Genomic DNA, 27,625 nt, shown 5'->3' on the forward strand with positions numbered 1-27,625 from the left:
GTTAATGCACACTGAGTCATAATGGCTCCCTGTTCTTGGCACTTTGTACACTGTGCTAATGAATCGCATGTGTGCGGGTGTATTTGTGTGTGTAAGGTAGAGCAGAGCGGGAGGGGCTGTGCTTCTCTGTGCAGTAGGTGGTCCTGTGTGTGTGTGTATTGTGATAGGGTGGGCTGTGAAGGGGGGTGGTTTTTTCTGATCCTTGGAGGTAACGTTTTTGCAAGGCTCCTATATGTACATGGTGGTGCTTAATGCCACACACACACACACACACACACACACACACACACACACACACACACACACACACACACACACACACACACACACCCATAGTGCCCTCCCATAGAGTTGCAGTCAGACCGGTGCTGCTGGTAGTAGTTGGCATCACATCACACGGGCTGCACAGTTTGACTGAGGTGACTCAGTAGGCATGGTTTGCGTGCGAGAATCACTTCTAAGTGCCGGTGGGATTGAGGTTTCTCTTCCCACCTCTTCATGATTTAATTGCCTCTTCCTTCTACTCCACATGCTGGTCGAACTAGTATTTTGGCATTACAGAGAGAGTAATTTATATCCTTGACGTTCCACTTCCGGGATTGCTCCAGTGCCACCAGAAATTCCGCCGGATGTCCCTCTTTACGGCCGGATGTCCGTTACCTTCCACTTTCTTTGTGTTGGCGTTCTAAACCCCGGTGGATTTCTGAGGACTCTGGTAACTGCTCCTCAGATCTCTGCAGGGTAAATCCAGACAGCTAGCTAGACTATCTGTCCAATCTAAGATTTCTGTTGCACGACTAAAACATCTTTTGAACGTACACATGTTCCACCGAAACAAGTTCCTTCCCGAGGCTGTTTGGCTGCGGCTCCGTTGCTCCGTCCGGAGCTTAGCACCGCCCAAGACGATTATGATTGGTTTAAAGAAATGCCAATAAACCAGAGCACGTTTTACTCCCATCCCAGAATGCTGTGTGGACTAGCCAGACCCTCCTCCGCAGCGCTGTGGAGGAAGGTCTGGCAAAGCGAGACTAGAGAGAGAGTAGACCAATAATTCCGTTCGCTCATATAAAAGCATTGGCAAATCCCCAAACAGTGTGACCTGTAGTCTTGCATTGCCAGACCTATCTCCACAGAGCTGTGGAGTTTTATGGTTCTGCGTTGAATCGATGGCGTACCCCCGCAGACCCCTTTGCGCCTATGCCGTAGCCTGACGTGCACCTCTCGGAAAAAGTAACTACAAGTCGCAGCGACGCACGTCACTATGACTCTAGAGGCTCGCTCCGAAGCTAATCGCCATCACGCTCTCACTTCTCCCTCTGCCACCCCTCCGCAGGACCATAAAACGGCCTTAAGGTCTGGCTACACCACACATACATTCTGGGATAGGAGAAAAAAAAAAAACACTCTTTAAACCAATCACAATCGTCTTGGTTGGCGCTAAGCTCCGGACGCAGCAACGGTGGCTTTGCAGGATAGTCTCGGGAAGGAACTTGTTTTGGTGGAACATTTGTTATATTGGAGTCATGGATTATTAGCACTTTTGTTTCTGCTGGGATGGTTTTCCAAACAGGAAGCAGTTCTCCAAACGTGTAACATTCCCTGCAGCCCTGCCGTGCGAAGGCTGTTTACATTTCTCATGTTATCTCTGTATTCATTGTTGTACTTGATCAGCAGCTTCTTTTTTTTGTGTGTTTGCATATTGCACAATTTATGCAACTATGCAAACTGGTTTGTTCGGTGGCGTCAGGAAATCCAAGTTCTTGCCTGGAAACAGTAAATGATGTGCTCATAAAAGTGTTTGAAGAGGAGTACTAAGAAGTTGGTGACTAACCTGTTCCCCAGTTGAAAGACTGCCTCGAAACTGATTTTTGTCAGCCCCAAAAAAAAAAAGTCATTGGCTGCACCATGTCATCTCAAACCTTTGTTTGTCAGAGAAGCAAACATGTGGGGCTCAGATCCATCTAAAGACTCCTCCAGACTATAGAAATGAACACCCTCACTCATCATGTATGGATAAAAGGATTTTTTTTTTTTTTTTTTTGCCATCTTCACCTGCTGTGGTGCCTCGCCTTTATGACTAAGCTGAAAATATTTCCTGTGGAGGATTGTTCACTCTGCATTGTACAGCATGAGCCTTTTCATTTCTCACTTTCATGTTATCAGTAACATGTTAGCTCTCTGAGTTGTCTCTGGCTGCGTTGCCTTTGCAGTGATTGCTTATCTTTAGATAGAAATAAAACTCTCTAATCAGCCCTTGCACAAGTCAGAAGATTTTCCTTCCCTTCCCTATTTCCGTTTTTTTGCGTGTGCCTTCATTTCCCCCCGCCCCCTCTTTTTTCCTGAAACAAGGAAGAGCTGCAGGCATCAGAGGGTGTCTGGAAGGACTACATCCTGCAGGGAAAACGGGATGCAGACAGGCTGGACAAAACCAAAATAGAGGCAAATGTTATGGTTTGCTATAAAAAGGGACTTCATGCTCAACTGTTGCATTCACTGCCCCTGTGTTACCCTTTTATTTACAGTTGCTGTGACCGTAGAACCTGAATGAACTAAATTAAATTAAAAAAAATTGAAAACATTATGACATTATGCAGATGGAACAAAAGGCCTATTTAATTGCTATGGCATGTTAACTTGCAACTTTATTTTCATTTTATTATAAAAAAAAAAAACTTGAGCCTGCAGAAGCTTTTCTTGTAAATTTCACAATAAACTTCTGAGAAACTGTAGTTGAAGCTTCCTGTTTCCCCCCGTTTCGGTGAAAGCATGCGTGTCACAAGAATGTGTGTTTTGCAAAAATGCTGAAGGAAATGTGTGTGTGTGCGTGTGCGTCTGCGTGCGTGTGCGTGTTTCTATGAGAAACACAAACAAATGGCAATAAAAGTGCAGTGGAGAGACACGGGAGCCAGGGCTCCCACATGGACTGCAGGATGTGTCCGGGCCTGTTCTCATCCAGTCTGTAAATGATTAGCAGGAAGGCCCACTGCAGCGCTCCAAGCGCTCCACTCCCAGACATCATCCCCCTCAGTCACACACTCTCTGACACACGGAAATCTTTACGTTGCTGCAACATTTTGTTTAAATCTAGATACCCTGCAATGTCAGATTTTAAGTCATTGTTGTAGTTTAGCACCTATCAGCCGGGCTCATATTTCACACTGTGGACACACTCAAACAAAGTGGCATTGTTGTGCCATGTCTGGCAGCAGGGGGACTGCGCTGCTTGCAAAAAGGGACTCTTAAACCCAACAGAAAAAAAAGGCAAAAAAATATATAAATCCACTGGAGTTTTCAGCAGAATTGCATAGAAACCTAAAACAAAGAGCATGCATATGCCCATGGGTGCACAGGTGTGCCTCAGCTTTGTGTGTACTTTTTGATAAAAAAAAAAAACCTTGTTGGTGATGTCACTTTTGGGAACAGCCCTGCAGGAGAAGAGGGAGAGCAGAACATCTGTATGTACACACCTGCAGTACATACTGTCAAATAATGTACAGACTAAATCATCATGTAACACTCTACCCAGCATCGTGTTATTGGCTTAATGCTTCTTTATTCTCCGCTTATCGTCCTGTTGATTTGATCTGATGCACAAGATGGTTTTTGCACGTAGCGGCTGTCGTCATCGCAACCAAGTTATTACTGAAACAAGCGTGGACCTTTCCTGCTGTCGAGACGGTGCTGAAGTGCATTCCCAATTTGACAAGTTGACAACTGTTTTAATTTTCTGCCTCCCGACTTGACCAGAAATACGACTTTTGCTTAGACACAACAAGCACAATCTATCGTACACCAGTGTCTCATTCTCTTCAGCGTTATTCAAGCTGTTCTTTGTTGTCCTTCGTTACAGCGCTGTATTGCCCAGGATGTCTTCCAAGGCTCACAGTTCCAATAACATCGCCCATGCTCGGCGGACGGTGCAGCAGCTGAGAATAGAGGCCAGCATTGAGAGGATAAAGGTACAGTGCAACAATAAAGCACTTTCAAGGGCATCTTATTTTTTCCTAGACTTTCATCCCTGTTCCATTTTTTTTTTAGCCAATTTTCTATATGATTCCATCCCTACTTATGTATTGTAAATATATCAAATTGTAGTAAATTGCACACGTTAAATGCTACTGGGGATATCAAAGAGGTCAAACAAATATTTTTATTTAAAGAGATTAAAATCATGTGTACTAGTGAAATATTTATAAGAATGGACAATGTGGCAAAATGCACTGAAGGGAAAATCTTTGCATCTGATTGGCTGGTTGGATTTCAATTTTATTTATAGTGTCAAATCATAACAGGAGTTATCTCAGGACACTTTACAGATATTAACCCACTAGGTCTAGACCACACTCTATGATTTACAGAGACCCAACAATTCCCCAAAAGAGCAAGCATTTGGTGCAACAGCAACGAGGGAAAAACGTCCTTTAAACAGGCAAAAATCTCAGACAGAACCTGACTCTTGGTGACACAGACACACTGATACAGATATACAGAAATATGATTAATAATACTTATAGCAGTTGGCATGATGAACAGTGGCAATTATAGTAACAATAAAGATAATAGAACTAGAATAGAGGCAAGAAAGCTCAAGCTAAGTTAGTAACATGCATGCGCTGAGCATGCATGTGACTAATCATGTGATCACGTGAGTGCTACCCTTCAAAAGCCACGTCGTACTTGTTTATAACTAAAGTTGTGTCTCTGTCTTCCATCGTTTGTGCAGGTATCCAAGGCCTCTGCAGACCTTATGAACTACTGCAGTGAACACGCCAGAAACGACCCTCTCCTTATGGGCATCCCTGCCTCAGAAAATCCCTTCAAGGACAAAAAGCACTGCACTATATTGTAGTGGATGCCACGTAGCCTTTATGCGTTTATTTGTTTGCTTATTAATGTTGCTGTATTCTTTTTGCTGGGAGGAGTGAAGGGTGGACTGCGATCGTATCATTACCATGTGTTCACCGGTTCTGTTAACAAGTCAGCAATTCAACCAGGAGTTTCTCAAAAACAGCAGTTCGTAGTGAGCAAAAGAAGGCCCCACTAATGCCACTGTTCAGTTTGAGCTCTGACCATTAACTGTTAAGACTTGGGCTGCTTGAGTTGCAATGGGCATCAGGTACATAATGTTGCTTAAATAGTAATCAACAGCAGAATATTGTAATAGCACTGGCACTCCTCCGTGATGGATTTGGTCCATACCCTACTGTATTACTCTCACGTCCATTGGGAAGTGACTGTTACTGTCTCTCTGGTTTGCCTTAAATGGATCCCTACAGCCGAAGTTTCCCTTCAGTCCTTAAAAAGCATATTAGTTTTAAGATGGATAATAATGGCTCTTATCATGTGGCTTCAGTCTTCCCACCAGTTCCGATCACTGAATTCCAGTGTTGTAGTATTCAAGATCGGTCTTGGTCTTAAGACCGGTCTCAAGACCACTTTTTGAAGGTCTCTGTCTCGTCTCGGAATCGACCTCATATTTAATCGGGCTGGTCTCTGATCCGGATAAAGTGGACTTGGGAATGTATTTCAAGACCGGTCAAGACCACAACTGCAGGGATATCACTAAGTGGCCTAATTGTCCTAGTTAACAGCATTACTGTGATTGGATGTAAAACTTCCTGCTTCAAATGCAACCAATAACTTGACTTATTTCTAATTTCACTCCCAAGAAAGTGAATGCGAGAGACAGGAGAGGCTCTGGCAGTCTGGCACTGGTCTGGTCTTGGTCTTGACTCGGTCTCGCCATGATTTGGTCTTGGTCTTGACTCGGCCTAGCCCTCTCAAAGTCTTGGTCTTGACTCGTTAGCGCTGCCTTGGTCTTGGTCTTGACTCGGTCTCGCCCCCTCACAGTCTTGGTCTTGACTCGGTCTCGATAAACTCTGGTCTTGGTGATTACTTGGTCTCGGTTTAGGTGGTCTTGACTACAACACTGCTTGAATTCAGTGGTCAGGGTTAACATGGAGCCTCTACTTGAATGTTACCACGATGTATCTTCGATTTGGGGGAGGGCAGTAATGTCCCTATATCTGGTGTTAAATTCAGATGCTCAAAGTATTCTGCAACCCAGCTCTGACTGGTTCAGGACAATCCTCATTGCTGTTTAAATCCATCGTTTTCCTGTCTGGTATTTGCAGTGTGATTACCGTGATGCATTGTTGTCTGTATCTGATTCCATCATGTGGAGATACATTCCATATAAACAGCTCTAATCCAAGATCACCTATGCTCAGATTTCAAGCCATTGGGATAAATATGACCCCGGTGCTGTGATGCTTTTGTCAGCTGTACATGTAAAAAAACAAAAACAAAAAAAAAAAACAGAGTGAGTGGAGCTTAAATGAAAATGCTTTACAACATGAATGCATTGCTGAATTCCCCTTATCTTCAAAGTGTCAGCTGAGCCAAACCAATGGTACTGCATTTAAAAAGCATCAAAATGAGCGTCTGAATGCGACTATTTGTAGCCATTTGCATCTGAAAACTTTCTGTGGTACGATACGTTCAGCACACTGACGCCACGGAGCACGTCAGCCAGTGTTACGCAACGCGCCTTGAGCCACGCCTACTTGCTCCTCACAAGTGTCTTAGTCGAGCAAATTGTGCACATTGTTGTCTTAAAAGTGTTCTTGGCCCAAGTGTTGTAGGTACAGGCGCAAACAGTAGTGCGCATTGATGATAAAACCACTCTGTTAAATCTTTCGTGTTAATTTAAACTAAAACAATTGTGTCAGTGGGGGGGGGGGGTTTCAATCTCCAGTCTAACATGTCCTTCGTGTTTTGATTCTCTGGAGGAACAGATCTGCTGAATAGATAGCATAAATGAAGACTTTTTTTTTAATTTTACAATCTAAAGCCTTACTTATGTTTGCCTTGTATCATGAAGAATATTCTAACTGGGAGTACCTTAAAGCCCGAAGACACACCAAGCCGATAATCGGCCGTTGGACAGTCTGGCGAGGTCGGTGACTCGAGTCTGTTCGGTGTGTCCCGTGCCGTCGTCCGTCTGAGGGGCTGTCGGCCTTCATTTTGGCCAACCTGACATGTTCAGTCGGAGACAGGGCAGTCGGGACTCACCTGGAAATGATGAGTGTGACTAGAGTCTCTCAAAATCTGACGAAAATCTTTTAAACTGACCTGACTGACAGATTCAGCAACTGCACGGCCTATTTCTCGCTTAAAATGTTTTCAGAAACACATTTCGGTGAACTATCTTAGTACAATACGAGATCGTATTCTGAACGAGCCGCCATGACAGCCTGGCTTTGAATTTCCGGAGAAAACAAACCCATGTGACGCGTTCGTCCAATCAGCTGCCGGTTTTCATTTCTTGGGCAACAGTACAGAGTAGCGCCGCCTGCTGCTATGGAGACGTATTACGTTTCTCAAGTCGGTGTCACCTCAGTGTGTTCCGAGGCACTTTTTTCGACCTCGGGGACCCGACTGATCATTCCGACTGGCTTTTCTGTCGACGGTCGGCCGTCTGGTTGGTGTGTCTCGGCTATTAAAAAAAAGAAAAAAAAGAACGATAGTTCAATCAAATGTTTTTATCTGTGGGATGAAAGTGATTTGTAACAATATTGTGCCATCTGTTTCTGTCTACGTGTCACGAGCAAAACATGTTAGATCGTGTTTCACTTACCTGGTGCTCTGCTTTTCAGTTGCCTTCTCCAAAGGATACTTTCAGGTCTTCAAATCAGCGAGATCCGGTGTTTGTTATCCAGTTGTATTTTTTTCCAGTCGGTTTCTTCTTACTTGCAATAAATCACTCCTGTATGCCTCTTAAGGAAAAGTTGAGAATGCTACTGCCATGTCATGATTTCTGTCCATTCAGCAACTGTGTAACATCCTTTATTGTTCCATTGAAAGATTCATTTAACTGTCAAAAATCTGCATTTTGATAAATGTCTTTATTAATATACCAACCTTTGTATGAAGACTTAACTAAGATTAATAAAGTGAAGCATTCCTACGGTCCAACACTGTCCAAATATCTCAATAAAGATGTGTTGTGCTGCACAGTCAGAAGATTTGAGCTTGTGATGACCATTGCTGTCTTGATACCTCTAACGCATCCTCAGATTTACCGTATTTCATGTAATAGAAACCTGATATGGGTCAGTGTTTTCCCCCGAGGTTTTTTGAAGACTTGGGCGCACATACTTGGCGGGGAGTTTGGGGGCCCTATCTCGCACCCGGCGCAGCGCAAAGCCCGGCGCAAGTGTCTTTGCTAGTTTAAGACCGACGCAGTTGTCAGTTTCCCGTCCAGCGACCGCGTCATTTAAATAGCAAATGCACCTGCGTCCATCTTTGCGCCCATGGGCGTGCTGGTCTTACAGGGAGGTGTGTTCAGGTGCATTCTTGGCGTATTGCTATCTTGAGGCAGCGGGAAGTGATGGCGCCATTGACCAACAAAAACCTGGTCTAAAGTCAACAACGCAGCATTTCCTTGTTATTTTAACAGTGCATTAGTAAAATGCACCTAGGCTTACACGCAGCGTGCGCACACTATGCTTGTTACACACACAGGGACGCGCAGCAGCACACAAACATGTAATGCAAAAGATTACAAATACAAATATTACGGTGCAAATCCTTCATCATAATAGCAATGCGCCAAAGTCCAAACGCGCCTGGCTTTTAAAGGGAATGGGAGATGACACTCTGATTGGTTTATTGCACGTTACACCCAAAACACACCTATGAATTAATGAAGATACTAAGTACAACCCTTTTGAACCACGCGCCTGCCGCACGGACCCTTTTTTCCGCCGTCAAACTAGCAAAAGTGGATTTGGACACGCCCTAAACGCACCTGCACCATGCGCTTCACGCTGTGCGCTTAGATGGTTAAGATAGGGCCCCAAGAATCCTCCATCAAGAATTTATTTACATTTTTCAATAAACAAAAATACAATTTTTACATCCTTTTGGACCATTTTTATGACCATATCTGTTGTCTAAAACGTTGAAAAAAAGCCTGAAGACAAAACTTGCTAAAGAAGTCCATTTAGATCCGAGAAGCGTTACTTGGTTAGTTTTGATGCTTGCGTTGATTTTACGTTTGGCTTAGGTGCTGCGCCTAAGCCTTATAATAGTAGGAAAAAAAGCCTCCTATTGTTCAGATGGAGCCTAGCCAGAGAGATCTGCCCACAGTCTATCTGAGGCCCATTTCCTCTCATTAGCCATTATTTATACCTCAGTCGAGATGGGAGAGACCTCGGGCCTCTCGCCATGGCTGTCAGAAACCAGAAAGCACAAGAGAAGAGGGCTAAATATAGAAAGTACCAAACCCTTATTTCCGCTCTTGGAGAGTCGAGTAACTATTTTGGGAAAAATGTCTGCTTAGCCTGAGAGCGTGTGTTTTTTTCTCTCCGTTGGTGGCCACTTGGGTCTCTCTGACCTTGTTTCCGGCCAGCTGGTGGATAAACAGCGTGTTTAATTTTCCCCTGCACACAATGGGAAGATCACACAGGAATAATACTCATTGTCACCCATTGTAACAACTGCAGAAATACTGAATTGGACATTAGAGCTCTCACACTTAAAACTGGCCCGATGATGAAATATCATTGTCACCTATTATTCATTGTTAAGGACTTTGCGTCCCTTTCTCACAGATTGTGCCGTTTTCACTTGAAAGATCAAATGTGACCGCAGGAAAGGCCAGGTGCGTTAGCATTGTGTAGGCTGCAGAACACCTTCATTGAATGCCAAATATAGTGCACACACGGTGGAAGAAATCATAACGCATGCTCTGAAGCTAACTTTTTAAGCAGAAAGAGCTTTGGTGCACAAACGTGATACAGACTGCCTGGATGTTCTCTTTATGTGCCCCTGAAGGCCTGATGCATGAGCACAGCCTCTGCAGTAATCCCAGTTTGTCATTGTGCAACAATGTGAGAATCATGGAGGGGGGGTCTGGCAGGCCGGCTCACTGACCATGTGCCTCAATGTGGAAATCTGCACTGGCAGTTACAGTGTCAGTGTGTTGGAATGTGCTGATGAGGGGGAGAGGAAGGGGAGGGGCAGAGGACCTGAGGGTGAGGGTGGAGGGGAGAGGGGGGAGGGTGTGGGCTGACTGCAGTGGCACCTCTGTTCCTCTGGTAGGCTCAGCTGTGTATAGAAATACACAAAGGAGACATTTGAGCCCATTTGGACTCTGTAACTGCCTTTGCAGCCAACACTCCCATACATTCTCTTTATATTCTCCACCCACAAACAAGCGCTATAACGTCTTTACCTAAGTGTTGTACATACTGTAAGTGCAATTTTGAGGTACTTGTACTTAACTTGAGTATTTCCCATGTTGCGTGCACCACCTCTGGGACCTGCAGCCTCCTTCCCACGCAGCGGTGTCGTCTACGTGATACGCAGGTATACGCAGTATAGCCACTAAGAAAGCTCCAGGATTTCCATATACCCACTAAAAAATGCACAATGACACATAACAACATACTTTCCATTATATTTTTGGCTTTGGTCTTTTGGTTGAGAACGGCCTAGCTAAGGTAATGGCGGACCTTTTTCTTGCATCTCTACCGCTCTAGTGTGTCAGCAAGAGACAAAAGCACCTTAACATAGCGCCAGCTGTACCGTCCTTGAGCCTTGTTTTGCACCCTGACAGTGACCTATGTGTGCCAGACAGTGTCCCCCTTTTGACCACAGAGCTTGCAAGGAAATACGTAAGGGCTCCAGTCTCCACAGGTCTGTCCTTAGTGAATATGTATAATACAATTCCGTATGCATTAGCACACTGACTCAGGTTACACAATATGTTCCCCAGGCTGCACTATATATAAAATAATTCAAAGTAAACTATGACTTGTCAAGATGGTGAAATCTGCTCTATTTTTAGAAACGCATAGATAATGCTGCACCTGAACTTTAACCCACAATGCAGCACAGCCAGTATGAATGACTGTATGCAAACCAGAAATCTTTTTTGGACTTTACCGAAGGCCAAAGTGGCTCATTAACACTTACATCAGCCCTACACTGCTCCTTAAATAACCTTTTTACCTTCGATCCCAACAACGCCTCATTAAATCGTCAGTGACACGCCTTGCAGTCACACGCATGCCTGACAACCATTCACACAGTGCCAACATGGTCATTAGCTTTTCCAAGAGCATGTTTACATCATCTTAAAATGTATTAGTGTTTATTTGACCTACTGTGCGTCTGGTATCCTTTGCCATTAGACTTCATTAGTACTGCCTGCATGTACATGAAGGACTGCATGTTGACCTCATACAGTATATCAGTATACCTAGTGAACCTGGTTATGATTAATAGTAGTTGTGGGAGGACAATAGACAGTTTTAGTCAGTGACGGACTGGCCATCTGGAATTTGGGCAAATGCCAGAAAGGCTGCCTCCCTATAGGCCACTATTTTGAAGTTATTAGATGCATGCAGCCACAAATATTCAAGATTTTACTGCAGTGGAGTGGGTGGAAAGATTCACTCCAAACTAGCTAGTGACAAAAATAGAGCTGTGTTGCACATGCCATTTTTTTTTTTATCCCAGTCCATCACTGGTTTTAGTGCATTTAGTTCACCATTATTATCATTAATGTCTGTAGTGGGGGCTTCTGCGTAATGTAGTGAGAGTAACCAACCATCTCAAGTCACTGAGTAAGACACCATCCATCCATCCATCCATCCATCCATTCTTTATCCTGTTGGGGGTTTCTGGTTCACCTAACCTGCACATATTTGGAGGAAACCAGAGCACCTAAAGAAAACCCACGCAATCAAGCAAACTACATTAAATGACGACAGGGGCACAGTATAAAATCTAATATAGGGTGGTGATGGCGCAGTGGATATGACACATGCCTTTGGTGTGGGAGACTCGGGTTGCCCTAGAGGCGTGCGACCTCTGACATATATAGCAATTGTAAGTCGCTTTGGATTAGCGTCAGCTAAATGACATGTAATGTAATTTAACATTTTATTTAGCGATATTAAATATTGTCACATGATCTCTCTCTCTCACACGAAAACTGGGTTGTGCAACTCAAACGACAGCCTCTGACATTCCCTCTTCTCGTGATCATGACTCGGCACTTTCAAGAGGGGATTGCCTGCCTTACATCAGCCCAGTGACATCACCGTCATTCATTTACAGAGAGATCACCTGTGTGTGTGTGTGCGTGTGCGCATGCATGAGACAATTGGAAAAACAAAAAGGAGCGGGGGAGTGGAGCAGTTAAGAACGGCTTGCATGCCAATGCCTTCCTTATGAAATAGTCATGTGCTCTGCAGTAAGCTACACCACATTTTCTGGTCCCAAGGGCAGAGGCAGCTAGTGACACAAATAGCATGAAATCACCTGATGTTACCCCACTGTCTTATTGATACACATGCAAATGTTCCATTATGAATACTCAGTGTAACGAAATGTGTGAAATTTCGGTATTGCGTGTCCGTATATATTCCTTCCCCTTAACTGTGCAGCATGTGTGCAGATGTCACATGCTCTTTTCTAGGAAATCAGCTGGTGAGAATGCAAACCAAACTGTCCCAACAAATCAGTGAGAATCGGTGAAAAGGGGAACCTGTGTGGATGAATGAACAGGGTCCTGCTGACCGAGGCAGAAGCCCATGCAGAGAGAGCGCTGAGGATTATTGTTCTCTTCAGCTCAGAGATGGCAGCAGGGCCACAGAGGCCAACATGACCCCTGTGATCCGCACGTGACTCCTCTTTACAACTGCAACGGCTAAAGGTCAGAATTCAGCTCGGCTTTGCCAACATTTCCAGAAATGGAAGAAAAGAGAACACGTGCAGTTTTGGTTTCCAAAAAAAAAAAAATACTTTTTATTGACAGCAATACATAAGTATTCAGATTTTTGCAAATATTTAAAGGTAAAAAAAAGAAAAAAAAAGAAACATAAATACACTTAAATATCATTAGAAATAACTTAAATAGTAACAAAATTTATTTTACACGTGGCAGAAAACCAGCTGGCAATAGGAAACACTAAATACACAGAATGTCTGCACTGGATGTGTAGCCCTTTCCCTTTTTAAATTAGGACAATAGCAACGTCAACATTAACAATTTGGAATCAAATAAGTGAAATTGCAAAAGGTCCAGTGTTTCAACAAGTGCTTTGTTTCTGCAGAGAGAGGCCGAGGCCTTGGTCCACTCAACAGCTCCAACTTCTGGTTTCTCCCCACTTCTCCGACTCGTCACAGAGGCTTTTACCAAACATACATGATATAATCCTTCTGTACAGTGTCCATCTTCACATGCCTCGCCCATCTCATCTCAGTTGCCAAGGCTGACAGACGCAACTCCAAACAGTCCTGTCCAAAGTGGAAAATCCTTCCCCCCTCAGCTCTTTTTTTGTCTTCTTTTAAATGCATCCCATGTAAGACAGTGGGGTCTTTTTTCTCTCTCTCTCTCTCCAAAATGTTCTTTCCCCATCAGCAGTACTTTTGGAATTTGATCTCTGGGTGGTAATGTGTCCATCAGGGTTCACACCACTCTTAATGTGCAGATACAAGTCCTTCCACAGGTTTCAGCAGCTAAAAGTTCATCGTTCGGGCAGGTTGATGATGGGTACCCACTGGTCCATACAGCGGCTCTCCCTGCAGAATCGGTTCACTTTGCTCAAAGCGGGGTCCTTCCACGATGTAGAATGTGGGCTCTGAAAATATGAATAGAAAAAAGAGAATACATGATTCGAATGCATATAGTTCAATTTATATAGTTACAGGTTACATAAAGTTACAGATTCCCTGTTACAGTTCCTGTTTGTGTGCAGATACAAGTTATTTCCCTCTGCTGAAATTCCAAGGAAGCCACACGAGGGAGGAGTCAAATATATGCTTATCTAATGCACAAGAACAAGTACTGACAAGTACTGCACATGGGGTCAACACCGTGTACGATATCACAACATTACAAGATTCACGTAGGCATAAAAGACGTAGATTGATGAGAAAAGATACTTACAGTGACCAGGACACAGTGGAGGTCCATAGGTTCACCCCCACTCTGTTTCCCTTCTCCCTCCAGTATTTCTGCCAGGCGCCGGGTGTTGTTGACTCTCAGGATGTTGATGTCATTCTCACAGCAGAAAGCCTGAATTAGGGTAAAGTGGATCTGCAGTGCCACATCTTTCACATCTTCGTCATCAGTGGCGAGGATGCACAAGACCACATTATCAGGGTCCCTGAAGAGGAGGAAAAGAAAATAGATGCTCTTAGTCCATTTACTGTATACTTTTCAATCCAATCCAAATGAAAAGGGCTTTATTGGCTGGGAAGTTTCAATAACAATGTTGCCAAAGTTACATGTAGTACAGTACATTTCCAGCTAGACATACGTCAATCAACGTGTACTTAACGAGGTTGTTTCAGTGGACCAGATGTCTTAACAACTGTCAGTAGAACGATAACTTAGTGTTAGCCGACATAACCTTGTACTTACACATTGAGTGATTTGGCAGCCTCGTAGACTCCGACTGTAATGCAGCCCTGTGGCAACGCAGAGGTGAGGACTTCTTCCAAAGCTTTCGCCACTGAATCCATTCTGCAACACAGAGACAAATAACTTGACGTTAACGTCGTTACAACTGTACCAACAACAAAAGAAAACTTTCCACCGTGTCCCATTTTTTTTTTTTCTGGCTAACGTTAGCCGGACTGCTAGCTAACCACCCGGCGTCGTCTCAAACACAACTGACAGATGTGCACAATTTTAGTTTCGCGACGTAACAAGCTAAGCGTTATCAATTTTACGGTTCAAATCGTTTTGACAGCTGCGGTTAAGTAAACCGGCATATTGAAGACTTAACGTGTCAACAAGTATCCTGATATTTTTTGTTCACCTTTAACCAGTGTGCAGCGTTGTGTTAGCTGGTTATCGAAGACTGTCTCGCGACGTGGTCTTAACAGAAAAACAGTTAACCTAACTTAGCTAGCTAACTAGCTAGTGGTTCACAAACTTCTTCACGCCAAGGTCACTAGGACCCTCATTTGATAACGGTTTTGTCAGCGTATCCCATCGGATAAGATAGCCATTCTGTCATTGCGTTACTTACGGAGGAAACTATACTGAACATGAAATATTCCCATTTTTGTTGGGGTCCTCGTGGAACCACCCTCAAGTGCCCCTGGGGGTCCCCGGACCCCACTTTGGGAGCCACTAAGCTAACCGATCAAAGAGGCTACTGTATTTTAATATCCGTCGTCGGTGCCCGTAAGTAACGTTAACGTTAGTTAGAACACACATTTCTTTGAAATCGCCTTTATCGTGCATATATCTGTTTAATGCATGCAATGTTGCTGCACACAAACACTTGTATGGTGGCGATAATCAGCGTAACTTTAGCCGGTCGACGTCCGCTAAAGTAACGTTAACGTTATGCATCGACTAGAATACATGGAATTAGTCAAAAATCCATATTATTTACCTTTCTTGAGAGTAATCCCCACTTAGTTCCTCAAATGTCATGTTGTACATAAAATCCTAATCCACGTTAGAGCAAAGAGTGTAGTACTGGCGAGTTATCCTGGTATCTTCTCGACTAAACACACACACTTTATCTGTTGTCCGCTGTGCTGCAACTGAGAGATAAATCTGGCAACTTCACATTAAAACTGTCCGAGACAATGCTAGTCAGGCGAATATTTGCATAGCTGTGATCATTGGTCGTATGCTAATTCTTCGAGTGTGCTCTCAAGTGGGATTGGACAGACACACAGCAACAGGCGTGCCTGTCTCCAACCGGGTTAACTGCAGCTGCCTGCTGTCCTCTAACATTTTTAGGCTAACGTTACAATGAAAAAATCTATTCAGTAGCTTCGCTGCAAAACATCTTTAGCTAGTCCTGTTCTAATAACTTTTGTACAGCTGAAACGTTAGTTTTACAGGTGAACATCTAGCATCCCCAAAACGTTGCACAAAGACACTACAATAATGATTTCTGGCAATGTAAGAACAACCTGAACGTAACATTTTTTTCTGTCAATGCAAGAACAACCTGAACATAAATATTTGAAATATATTTGCTCAAAGTAAATTAATTTCTGTTTACACAGATGCGGAACTCACCCTCTCTGCCGGACAGGGACAGACAGAGACGGATTAGAACAAATAGTATACTACAAAGGATCTTTGGGACAGGTTTTCAGGACAACTGCATGGCAACGGGACGCTTCTGAAGAAACACTGCTCTCTGATTGGTCCGCTGTGAAGCGTGCGAAAACCCAGCGAAACTCCGCGCGAGATCCAAAGGACTGGCGCGAGAAAGACAGGATCATGGAGCCAACACCGACCAAGACTATTATTATACACCTGCCTGGCACTGCTTAAAAACTAGGTCAGTAGCATTCCTTGCTTCTACTTGATTGGTTTCTGTTTTAATTCAGGTCTACATTTGAATACAGAAGTAAAGTTCATATAACACATATTAGCACTTCTGGGTATGAGGATGTCCACATGTGGGGGTGGGGGAGGGCACCTTGGGGAATGGGGTTTTTTCTCTGCTCTACAATAATCTGGCCTCAATGATGAACATAAATCAAATAATCTGAAATGAGAAAAAATGAGATAATAGAAAAACTGATTCCACACAGGGGCATTGAAGTGTCACAGCATTAGAAGGCAAAGAACAGATGCATAGATTAGTTTTAGACAACCAAATATATAATACTATATACATTATCATTATCATGTTTATAAGCTTAAAGCGTACATGGTATGAAATATACTATATACATATATATCAAATGTATTGAGGCAAAGAATAATCCCAAATAAAGTGAAGGGGGACAGGTTGAAATATACATTTTTATTACAAGACATTTCACTTGAGGGAATTAATTTGGGAGGAGGGTAAAGTGTGAGATAGTGATGTTTGCAGCTTGAATCAAACATGTATTTGTCTTGTCTGTATCAAGACCACTAGTTTCTGACATTCACATTATGACAGAGCCCTTGCACAATTAACATTTAATCCGTTTTACGTGCTTTTGAATTTTAAATAGCAGATTGATAAATAATTCTTTTTTTTCTTTCTTTTTTAACACATTTCATTGATTTTTGCCAATAAAAAGACAATTCTGAACAACAAATTGTATAAATCTTGGTTATACAAAAGTGTAGTATAAGTGGTATAACATAGTAATATAGTAATAATCACCCACCTTACTATAAATAATTATTTATCCACAGTAATTGGTGAAAAAAAAATCCATATTTCTCTTAAAACAGTTTTGTTGTAGTTCATCCTTTTCAATGTGATGTAACAGACCTCGTTCTTTCAAAATTATTCGTACAACATTGATTTTTTTGTGGCACTTTTGCTTGTGAAATAGCTTTAAAAAATTAATCACTTCAGAGAAGGCAATTCATACACTCTGATGCAAAGAAATGCCTCGGGGGAAGTGAAATGAAGCCATGCCGTGGATGTTATAGGATGTTATGCTGCCCCTTGGTGGCTGAAGCCAAACCTTACAGAAAAAAAGGCATGGCTGCACACTCAAACACAGTATATCAATGAAGCATTGTACAGAGCAGCCTAGCACATTTACTCAAGCAGGCCAATTTAAGTTTCAATTTGAGGTCAATTTTATGTCACCATTTTATGCTACTTAATACTTTTCACTACATTACATCAATCTGACAGCTGCAGTTAGGCTATTAGTTACTTTGAAGATCAAGGTTTTACATACAAAATATGTGCTCAGTTATACATTTGGATGCGTTATAGATTCATCATCATCATATTCTTTATTCAGGACACAAAAAAAAAACGGTCCGTAGCAAAATACAAAACATAGCAAAAGACAGACAAATACAAGACAAAACACATATAATAAAAAATTACAATAGTCTGAGTTCCACAATACACAAAAAGAGTGTTCAGATATTAGCATATAGACTAAAACGCCAATGGTTCCACAGTCTCAAAGGGAACCCAAGCGCACTCATTGCAGGGTTCACTAGTGTTGCAATGGTGCTGTTGAATGACTCCGTTAGTCTACACATATATCTGTACATGAGATTCCTGAGTACAGCAGGACAGGTGGATACATTAACACTTACAAACATTTGGCTTGCACTGCTCCATCGTGGCATTTTAAGCAGCAGCCTCATGCCATCATTATATGCCACATTGAGTTTCTGCATACTGCTTTTTTTTATAGCGCCACCACAAGTGGGCAGTATACACTGGGGTATACACAAAGTGTGGCCTTCACAGACAATGAACACATACTAAATTTGCGATACAGCATATTAGCTTGTGCATACATCATACAGTACTGTCTATGAATGTCCGTATCATCAGACAGGTCATCAGTTATATAGTGCCCTAAGTATTTGACCTCATCACACACACTTTAAGGACAGTACCAGACAGCGAGAGAGAGAGCAGGAAATGACAGTTTATTGTACTCCTCTTATTCTAGCAATCATAATATTACTCTTCTTAGAATTGTACTTAATGTCAAAGTCTGAGCCATATTGGGAGCAGACCCTTAGTAACTGTTGAAGGCCAGCACTATATGGACAAAGAATCACCAGATTAATTATAGATTTATTGTTATAGATTTAACTTTATTTTGTAACTGTTTTTAACTGCTCTTTAATGTTTTATGTAAAGCACTTTGAATTGCCTTGCTGCTGATATGTGCTATACAAATAAAGCTGCAGAATAAAAGGTAGTTAGAAATAGCTTCCTTTTGACCTACGACATAAATACATAGTATATGTAATAATAAGAATCCAATAATATGACACATTCTGCTGCCTAATCAGTACTTTTATTTTAATACTTAAAGTACATGTTGCTACTATTACTTCTGTACTTGTTTTTTACTTAAGTAAAAGATGTGAATACTTCTTTCACTAGTTGGCCCGATTAAATCCTTCAAATCACTTTTCATAACTCACTGTTACACAATGCATAACTGATTTTACTTAAATACTAACCATATGTTACTATTATTTTTATTTGGTGTTTGTATAAATTACTTTGTTTTTATAACATTTCATTTACATATTTACCTCATGGTGGCAGTTGATGGAACTGAATAAACAAGTGTCCCATGTGTTCCAGGAGCCTCCAGCAGGGGGCAGCACTAGAACACCTCAGACCATACACAGGGACCACATGGACCTGTTATCTTCTCTCCTCCTGTCCATAAACACACCACCCCAGGGATTGATGCACCTATGTCCAGTTCCACACCAGTTTCACATCAGCTACAGCACCTGTTGATTTGATTGACGTTTTTACTTCTGAGATTCAAAATTAAACTTTATTTCCCCATTTGCATGCTTACATTTTTAGAGTATGAATGACCTGACAGTAACATGAATGTCTGTCTCCAAGGTGCTGATCGCTACTAGAATAATGTTACAGACATGACTAGCTACCGCCCATGCTCTATGAAATATTGCTGGAGGTTCATCACTACATACAGTGAAAAATCGATAAAAAAGAAGTAAATACAGTGTTACTCTAAGCCAGGGGTCTTCAACGTGTTTTAGGCCAAGGACCCCTAACCTGAAAGAGAGATGAGCAGGGGGCCCCCTACATAAGGGGTCTTCAATGTGTTTTAGGCCAAGGACCCCTAACCTACTACTACTACTACTACTATGTATTGTATAAAATTGAGTTGCTTAATAAACTGGGCCTAGGGTGTAGGGTGGCCTAAAGCCTTGACACATACTTTTTATGGTGCCATACAATACTAAGCTAGTATTTACATATTCATATATATTTATGTTTTAATGTCAAACATACATGTGGAAGGCACAATGAATTCCTAAGCTTAACTGTATCTATGGATGGCTACCATAGTAACTACCTTTAGACCAGTAAGCCTATCATCAATGTTGTTGAGGTTGTTGTTGGTTCTTTTACAAATAGGCTGATTTATCTTAGCTAATAATATGTTGGATTCATGTTAATTTATATTTTCAGACATATTTTAAATTTTGGAAAAAAAAAAAAAAAATAGAGTATTAATACAACAATTTGGCGGCCCTCCCCTGCAGTGACTCTGAGGGACCCCCTGTTGAAGATCTCTGCCCTACACCATATATTGTATAAAATAGAGTTGGTGGCATAATAAACTGGGCCTAGAATAACGTGTAGGGTAGCCTAAAGCCTATTCACATACTAAGTGACTATTTACATATTCATATATCATCATGTTTTAATGTCAAACATACATGTGGAAGGCACATAAGCTTAACTGTATCTGAGGATGGCTACCAAAGTAACTAGCTTTAGGCCAGTAAGCATATCATCAATGTCGTTGAGGTTGCTGTTTTTAATGAATAGGCTTATTTTATGAATAGAGTTATCTTTGCTAATAATATGTTGGATTCATGTGAATATACTGTATATTTTTAGACATATTTCAAATTTTGGGGGAAAATACTTTCAGGGTGTCCCCCCCCCCCGCAATGACTCTGAGGAGCCCCTGTTGAGATCTCTGCTCTAAGCCTAACATAGAAAAATGAATGTAAAGGTTTGACTACTTTCTGATTTCGATTGCTAAGTTAGGTATCTTTTTCACAGTGCATATTGCTTTCATCTCTGGTTAAATTCAGCCCTCTGAGGTACAACGACACCTACCAGTACCCCCGGTGAGGCCGCAATATTTCTCGCTTTCTCTTCGGCCATCTCTACAGGATGTGGTTTCTCTACAGTCTGGCTGTAACTCCAGGAACCCTGAGACAGGTACTCCGAATGTTACACATCCCACACATATTAAATTCACTTTTTTTTTCAGTGTGGCCTTCTTGTTACGGTGGAAAAATCAAGTTCAAGTTACTTTATTGTCCCCCCAATGGGGCAATTTGTTGTGCTGCAGATAGTATAGTACAAATCACACACAATCACACACACAATACAGAGATTGCCTACCTTGCAGGCATAGTTAAAAACAATAAAAAACAGTAAACAATCAATAAATAGTAAGTCAATAAGTTATCTGTGGTTCTTTATAGAATTAAGAAGTAGAGTGGCTGCAGGTACGATAGAGTGTTTATATCTGTTGGTTCTGAATTTTGGGAGTTTAAAGCGTGATCCAGATGGCAACATCTGAAATTCAGCCTATAAGGGATGAGAACTAACTTTCCTTTTCTCCTCGCAGAGACTGAAAGTGATGACCACTCCAGAAGAGGACCTGTTCAGAGTACCAACCGAAGAAAACACTAAACCCTGAAACAAGTCCTTCCTAAAAAGAACATGAATGGTGTGCTTGAACATGACTATTTCAGACTTTAAAAATGGTCTGAAACATAACAGCATGTCGACATTATACAGTACAGGCCAAAAGTTTGGACACACCTTCTCATTCAATGCATTTCCTTTATTTCCATGACTATTTAAATTGTAGTTTCTCACTGAAGGCATCAAAACTATGAATGAACACATATGGAATTATGTACTTAACAAAAAAGTGTGAAATAACTGAAAACATGTCTTATATTTTAGATTCTTCAAAGTAGCCATGAGCTTCATGAGGTAGTCACCTGAAATGGTTTTCACTTCACAAGTGTGCTTTGTCAGGGTTAATTAGTGGAAGTTTTTCCCTTATTAATAGAAAAAGCAAAGGGTGGCTACTTTGAAGAATCTAAAATATAAGACATGTTTTAAGTTATTTCACACTTTTTTGTTAAGTACATTATTCCATATGTGTTCATTCATAGTTTTGATGCCTTCAGTGAGAAACTACAATGTAAATAGTCATGAAAATAAATAAAAAAAATGCATTGAATGAGGTGTGTCCAAACTTTTGGCCTGTACTGTATAATGCAAACTTGTTCTTCTTCTGACAGCTTGATGCCTTTGAGGTGATTAACATCCTATTTGAAACACATGTAACACATTTCATTGAATATTGTAGGAGTTTATTTAACCTTATTGCATTTACATTGTCTATGTGTGTGTATGTGCCAGAGAGACTCTGTGTTTTACGCAACCTCTAGCAAGTACATGAACCAATCAAGTAAGTAAAGTATTAACTTCATTTTCAGCGTGGGCGAAATTGAACTTTCAACTTTCACTTTATTATCATGAAGCTTGATCCGCAGCAAGCATCAAATAACAACAAGGTGGACAAACATAAAATAGTGGCAACAGCAAAAAAATACATTAAAAATTCCACATCACAAATACAAGGTACCAAGTTAGTGCTTCAATGGCTGGGACTTGACCTCCAGGGCCCTCAGCCTCACCTCCAGGCCCGTTGGGTTAGGAACCGGAGGGTCGCTGGTTCAAGTCCCCGTACGGACCGAAGTACGGAGTGTGGACTGGTAGCTGGAGAGGTGCCAGTTCACCTCCTGGGCACTGCCAAGGTGCTCTTGAGCAAGGCACTGAACCCCTCCCCCCCACCCCAACTGCTCCCTCACTCTGACCCCCTCACTCTGACATCTCTCCATTAGTGTGTTTGTTTAGCATGTTTGTAATTCAGGCCTGTGTTCAATGTCTGTGCAACTGTACTAACAGAGTGAAAATTGTGAATTCTTCTTCTGCAGCCTGAACACCTTGGTACAGTTCTCAGATTTGTCCAGCAGAGGGGGGTAGATGTTAGGTATTGGATCACCAAGGCCACTGTCCCGTCTGGTCGGTAGCTGTGAGGAGACTCATTTTTATTATGCACATTATGATGACGGATCTTTAGTTATAATGGGTTTATCAGTGAGTGTTTATTTTGGATTGAAGGCGCATGCTTACCAGATATTTTGTAGGGTTCATTCACTGCAGGTGTCACACTTTTACTGGCACATGCACACAGTGGCGTAGTCTACGTGATACGCAGGAATATACCCACTAAGAAAGCTCCAGGATGTGGCCGGGTTGGCTCAGTGGGTAGAGCAGGCGCACATATACTGAGAGGTTTATGCCTCGACGCAGAGGTCCAGGGTTGGAATCCGACCTGTGACGATTTCCTGCATGTCTTCCCTCCCTCTCTCCCCTTTCTCACCTAGCTGTCCTGTCAAAACAATTAAAAGCGGAAAAGCCCCCTCCCCAAAAAAGAAAGCTGCAGGATTTCCATATACCCACTTAAAAATGTGCAATAACATGCAATAACAATATACTTTCCATTATAATTTTGATATATTTTGAATTGTCATCTGTGTTTTCTTTCTTCGCATAGGCTAAATAAAGGGATTTCCCCTGTAAATTGGTGCATAAAAGTTTATCAGAATGCAGGAAATGAAGTCTTTGACGTTCAAAATTTTCCTGGGGGAGGACACCCAGACCCCCCACTATGATATGCACCTGTTTGTGAAAGTTCAAAAGGCCTGCAACATCTTTCTTTGCTTCTCATTTAATTGAATTCCTTTCAAACTGTCTACTTTACGTACATGCACCTGTAGTAACACAAAGTAACACACATCGCCTGGCTGTAAATCCAGGTATTGATAGACAGGTGGTGATTTGTCTTCACTGTGCCAGAGTGCTTTGCAGTACTTTGAAGTACCCCAGCGTGCATGATACAGTAATGAGGATGTAACTGGGTCTGGGTGTCCTCCCCCAAGGAAGTTTTGAGCATCGACTTAATTTCCTGTATTCGGATACACTTTTATGCACCAATTTACGGTGGAAATACCTTTATTTAGCCTATGTGAAGAAGAACATAACAGATGACAATTCAAAATATATCAAAATTATAATGGAAAGTATGTTGTTGCATGTCATTGGGCATTTTTAAGTGGGACTATGGAAATCCTGGAACTTTCTTAGTGGATATATCACGTATATCACGTAGACTACACCAATGGTTCCTAGCTATGTACAGATTCAAATATCTGCATTGACTGCATCTGGCCAACATCTGGCACTGATCAATATAGCATACCATAATGCTATAATAATAATAATAATATTATTATTATTATTATTAATAATAATAATAATAATACCGGTAATAATAATAATAATAGAGTAACAACTGATGCACCTAAACTCCGCTTCCGTGAATTCAAATACATAATTATTCATCATGATGGTGACAAAATATGTAATTAAGTAAATTTGCTGTATAAATCTGTAAAATGCGATATTAATCTGAAATGTGAAAAAAGTCCCAAAAAATTGACTTGTATCTAGCTAGCGTCAGTCACTGAAACCAGTAATCTCAACTTGTATTATGTATTAAATCATTTAATACATTACAGTATAATACAGTAATCTCAACTTGTATTATGTATTAAATCATTTAATACATTACAGTATAATACAGTAATCTCAACTTTTATTATGTATTAAATAATGTAATACATTACAGTATAATACAGTAATCTCAACTTTTATTATGTATTAAATAATGTAATACATTATAAAAATTGAGATTACTGTTTATTTGACTCCACAGTAAATTGTCTCTCTTTTTTTACTTTTCTTTATCTGTTTCTTGGCCTTGACGTTATATTTCAAATATCACTGAGCACCTATAATACGCACATTGACCAAAATCTAAGTTAAAATGTCACAGCGATTTTGAGGAAGAAAAATCGGAATCACATTTCTTTAAGATCCACCTGATGAAAAAAAAACAAAGCAAAGAAATGCTCATGTATACGACAGGCCTACAATTTATCAGGAGACATTTTCCAATAATGTACTTTTCTTTGCAGATTTAACATGGACCCACCGCTGGGAGAAAAATGGGACAAGGTGTGCAAGCTGAAAGCCTTAAGACTGTGTGACAACCGTGATAAATGCAGCCGGCACTGACACGGCTACGGAAAAAGACAAAAGATACCTTTGTCTTGTCACAATAATCCTAATCTGTTTGAAGATGGGGCCACATTAGAGAGAACGAGAGAGAGAGAGGGGTAGGAATGATGCAGATTTGTGGTCAGCAATGATAAATGTTGCCACATCAGAAACAGAGCTCAGTATGATGTTTCTCTCTAATGGCCTGATTGCTCAATTAATTCTGCGGCCCGTTCTTTGCCGGCCCCCTTTAATGTGGAAACAGCTATATTTTCTCCCAGATTAGTATAGATACAGGCTGACAGTCTGCACTGCTCAAGGTATTTGGGAGGTATAATTCATTCATAATGCCACAATGTGCCCCATCTATCATCTCAGGTTTTTCATCCGCTAACTTGCCGCTTGCTCCCTACTCTCATTCCAAGCTCTTGGCTCTTCTGGGGCGGGTGGGGGGATGGAGGGTGTGTGTGTGTGTGTGTGTGTGTGTGTGTGTGTGTTTGGGGGTGTGTGGGGTGGTGGGGCATGCAAGGTTGTGAGGTCGGCAGCTTCTCTTCTCCTGATGAATTAGCTGGCATATGCAAGCGATGAATTACCAGGCAACCAGAGTCAATTATCCAAAGAAAAAAAAAACGAAACATGGACCCTGCGCTTGTGGCCCCAGGGTCCCTTTTCCAATTCAGAGAGTGATTTGCCCAAAATGTAGAAGGGAAGGGAAGAGAAGAGAAGCAGCCTTGAAGGAGCGAGGGTGATGAGGAGTTAGAAGAAAGAAAAAAAAAAAGAGAAGGGAATGAATGAAACCGCAGTATATTTATATGTGTGTGTGTGTGTGTGTGTGTCCATCCCACACCCTTTTTCGTTCTCTCCTTCCCCGATCAAATCCAGAAGGCAAAGCGCAGTGTGAAAATGCAAAAGGCTATTATCAGGCCTTCAGAGTGCACAAATGCCACTTATGATGGATGAGTGTGGGATTTAGAAAGGCCTCCTGTCAAACACCGGCCCTTTCCCCTCCTTAACCGGCCCTCCTTTTCCTCACTTGTCTCTTGTATCAGAACCATATCAGGCCCCTGGTTGAAATAGGACTAAGTGGAAGACATTTGTAATATATCGAAGTGGGTGTACACACATACTCAGAGTGTCCCCTGCTGTTTTTGCCATTTAATTTCTAACCTCTTTTAAAGGGGAGAAGGAAAGATGGGGGGGTTGTCTGAGAACGAGAGCGGTGTAGTGGTCACATCATATTCATATGCTGTCCTGTGACACTGATCCATGGAGAAATGAGACAAATAGCAGGAGTCTCAGTAGCTATTTGAATCTATGTGAATGTGTTTAAACAATAGAATTTATTATATAATAATTTATATAATGAAATATGAAATGCACTTGCTATCTTATGTCGCTGCCCCCCTCTCAAGTGCAACTTATTTTTTTTCTTGATCTATTCATTTATATGTAATGTCTGAATATATGTGTATATATATATATCTGTATTATTTTTTTTATTGTTAAAACTGTCTTCACTAAACGAAGAGCTCTCCAAATTTCAGTGTATGTTATATATAGAATATAGCCATATAGAATGACAATAAAGCCTATCTATCTAAGGAAAGATAGCACACACATATGGCACTTTAGAGTGTGAGAGAGGAAGAGAGGAAGGAAAAGAAATTCTTACTTTATGAAACAAAGTGCAGCATTGAGGAAATAATATATTTCACAGAACTGCTTTATTGTTTCTATGCAGAAGAGGACAATAACTCTTGAAATCTACTGTATTACATCCACTGACGCCAATCCAAATCACTAGATGAACCTGGCCAAGAGTTGCTTTCAATTTAATCCCGATGGTTGGACTCGCGGTGCAACCCAACTGCTTTAACTGTTTAAAAGAAAAGTGGATAATATAAGCTCACAGTGGGCAACCACAGCCAAACGTCATTAACAGTTTTAAATCCTAAACTTGATGACTGCCAAAAAGAAAACACAATACCATTAACAAAAGATTCTTAAGTTATAAGAATGAGTGAATTAAATGCTTGGAGAGATGGAGATGGAAAAGAGGGATATAAGAATAAAACAAAAGACGATGATATCCTAAGGTTTAGCTGGCGCCAAAAATGGCCTCCGCAGTATTATAAAAGTAACACTTTCAATGAACCTCGGACAAAAGTCGAGAAAAATGGAAGGCTCGGCACTGCGGCACAGATATTTAGCAATGAAATGAATCACACAAATGAAAACACTCAGAATGTTCTTCTAACATCTCTTAATGTTTATTAACATAGTCCAGTGACGCCCAACCAGGGGTGGAATAGAGAGCCGGGGTCACGCCCCTTCCGGTGGACCTCATGTGACCTTAATTCATAAAAAAACGGTAGTGAACGGGGAGAGGCAAATTATTTTCTTATCCCGTTTGAATTGAGCCATGGATTACAACATATGATGTTCGTCAATTTAAAAGATAATTTTTCAGCCGAAGAAAGTCTCAGTTAGACGTAGGTTTGTCATGTGACCACTTAGTTTTGTGTGAAACCGCTCAGTGAAATACATCTCTCGTCTCACACAATCTACGTCACCTAGCTTGATGCTCAGCTTGCTCGCTAGCTAGCTAGCTTAGCTCTGTTCCACAACACATGTAACGTTATCGTACCTGATGTGTTTTATCCAGTGAAGTGTTTTCAGCAGAGAAGCAAAGGAACAAGCGAGATCCTCTGCTCATGTGAGTAACGTTACATCCCCGGTAGCCGGTAGTATCAGCTAGATACTAGCGATTTGAGCGGTGCACCCCGAAATGTATTTACTGTGTGCATGCATTCCATGTGAGACTGGCTGAACTGTGGAAAACTACTGTAACTGTTATCCTGTGTTACTCATCAGGAAATAAACGGCTGGTCGGAGACAAAGATAAAAGGGGTCCACGTTTC

At 41.5% G+C, this 27,625-nt stretch overlaps 2 protein-coding genes and 2 long non-coding RNA genes across 6 annotated transcripts in view; 3 read left to right on the top strand and 1 right to left on the bottom strand.

Annotated features, from left to right (window-relative positions):
* The window catches only part of gng12a (guanine nucleotide binding protein (G protein), gamma 12a), a 40,389-nt gene extending 34,680 nt beyond the window's left edge, over positions 1-5,709 (top strand). For all 3 annotated transcript variants that reach the window (XM_039815082.1, XM_039815083.1, XM_039815084.1), the window contains 2 exons: positions 3,851-3,959; positions 4,724-5,709. In XM_039815082.1, the coding sequence (XP_039671016.1) occupies positions 3,867-3,959; positions 4,724-4,849 (219 nt within the window). In that variant the 5' untranslated portion in view covers positions 3,851-3,866 and the 3' untranslated portion in view covers positions 4,850-5,709. The remainder of the gene's footprint in view (positions 1-3,850; positions 3,960-4,723) is intronic.
* A 7,213-nt stretch (positions 5,710-12,922) lies between these two features.
* On the bottom strand, positions 12,923-15,641 carry gadd45aa (growth arrest and DNA-damage-inducible, alpha, a). The gene is made up of 4 exons (XM_039816820.1): positions 15,429-15,641; positions 14,444-14,545; positions 13,967-14,186; positions 12,923-13,658 (listed from the first exon to the last, which is right to left on the bottom strand). The coding sequence occupies exons 1-4, from the start codon at positions 15,476-15,478 to the stop codon at positions 13,545-13,547; spliced, it is 486 nt and encodes a 161-aa protein (XP_039672754.1). The 5' UTR covers positions 15,479-15,641; the 3' UTR covers positions 12,923-13,544.
* Positions 15,642-15,790: 149 nt separating this feature from the next.
* LOC120569016 lies at positions 15,791-21,349 on the top strand. The gene is made up of 4 exons (XR_005640825.1): positions 15,791-15,949; positions 16,057-16,337; positions 20,585-20,714; positions 21,130-21,349. It is a non-coding gene; the product is annotated as an uncharacterized LOC120569016 (long non-coding RNA).
* Positions 21,350-21,747: 398 nt separating this feature from the next.
* Positions 21,748-25,137, top strand: LOC120569017. The gene is made up of 3 exons (XR_005640826.1): positions 21,748-21,832; positions 21,939-21,987; positions 24,623-25,137. It is a non-coding gene; the product is annotated as an uncharacterized LOC120569017 (long non-coding RNA).
* Positions 25,138-27,625: the final 2,488 nt, after the last annotated feature.

Source organism: Perca fluviatilis, chromosome 11 (genome assembly GCF_010015445.1).
Source record: "Perca fluviatilis chromosome 11, GENO_Pfluv_1.0, whole genome shotgun sequence".
Taxonomy (NCBI): Eukaryota; Metazoa; Chordata; class Actinopteri; order Perciformes; family Percidae; genus Perca; species Perca fluviatilis.

Coding starts and splice junctions, on each gene's coding strand:
- gadd45aa (XM_039816820.1), bottom strand. CDS start 15,478: ATGTACAACATGACATTTGAGGAACTAAGTGGGGATTACTCTCAAGAA. Junction 14,546..15,428: donor GGGGATTACTCTCAAGAAAG/GTAAATAATATG, acceptor TCTGTGTTGCAG/AATGGATTCAGTGGCGAAAG. Junction 14,187..14,443: donor GCTGCCAAATCACTCAATGT/GTAAGTACAAGG, acceptor CCTCCTCTTCAG/GGACCCTGATAATGTGGTCT.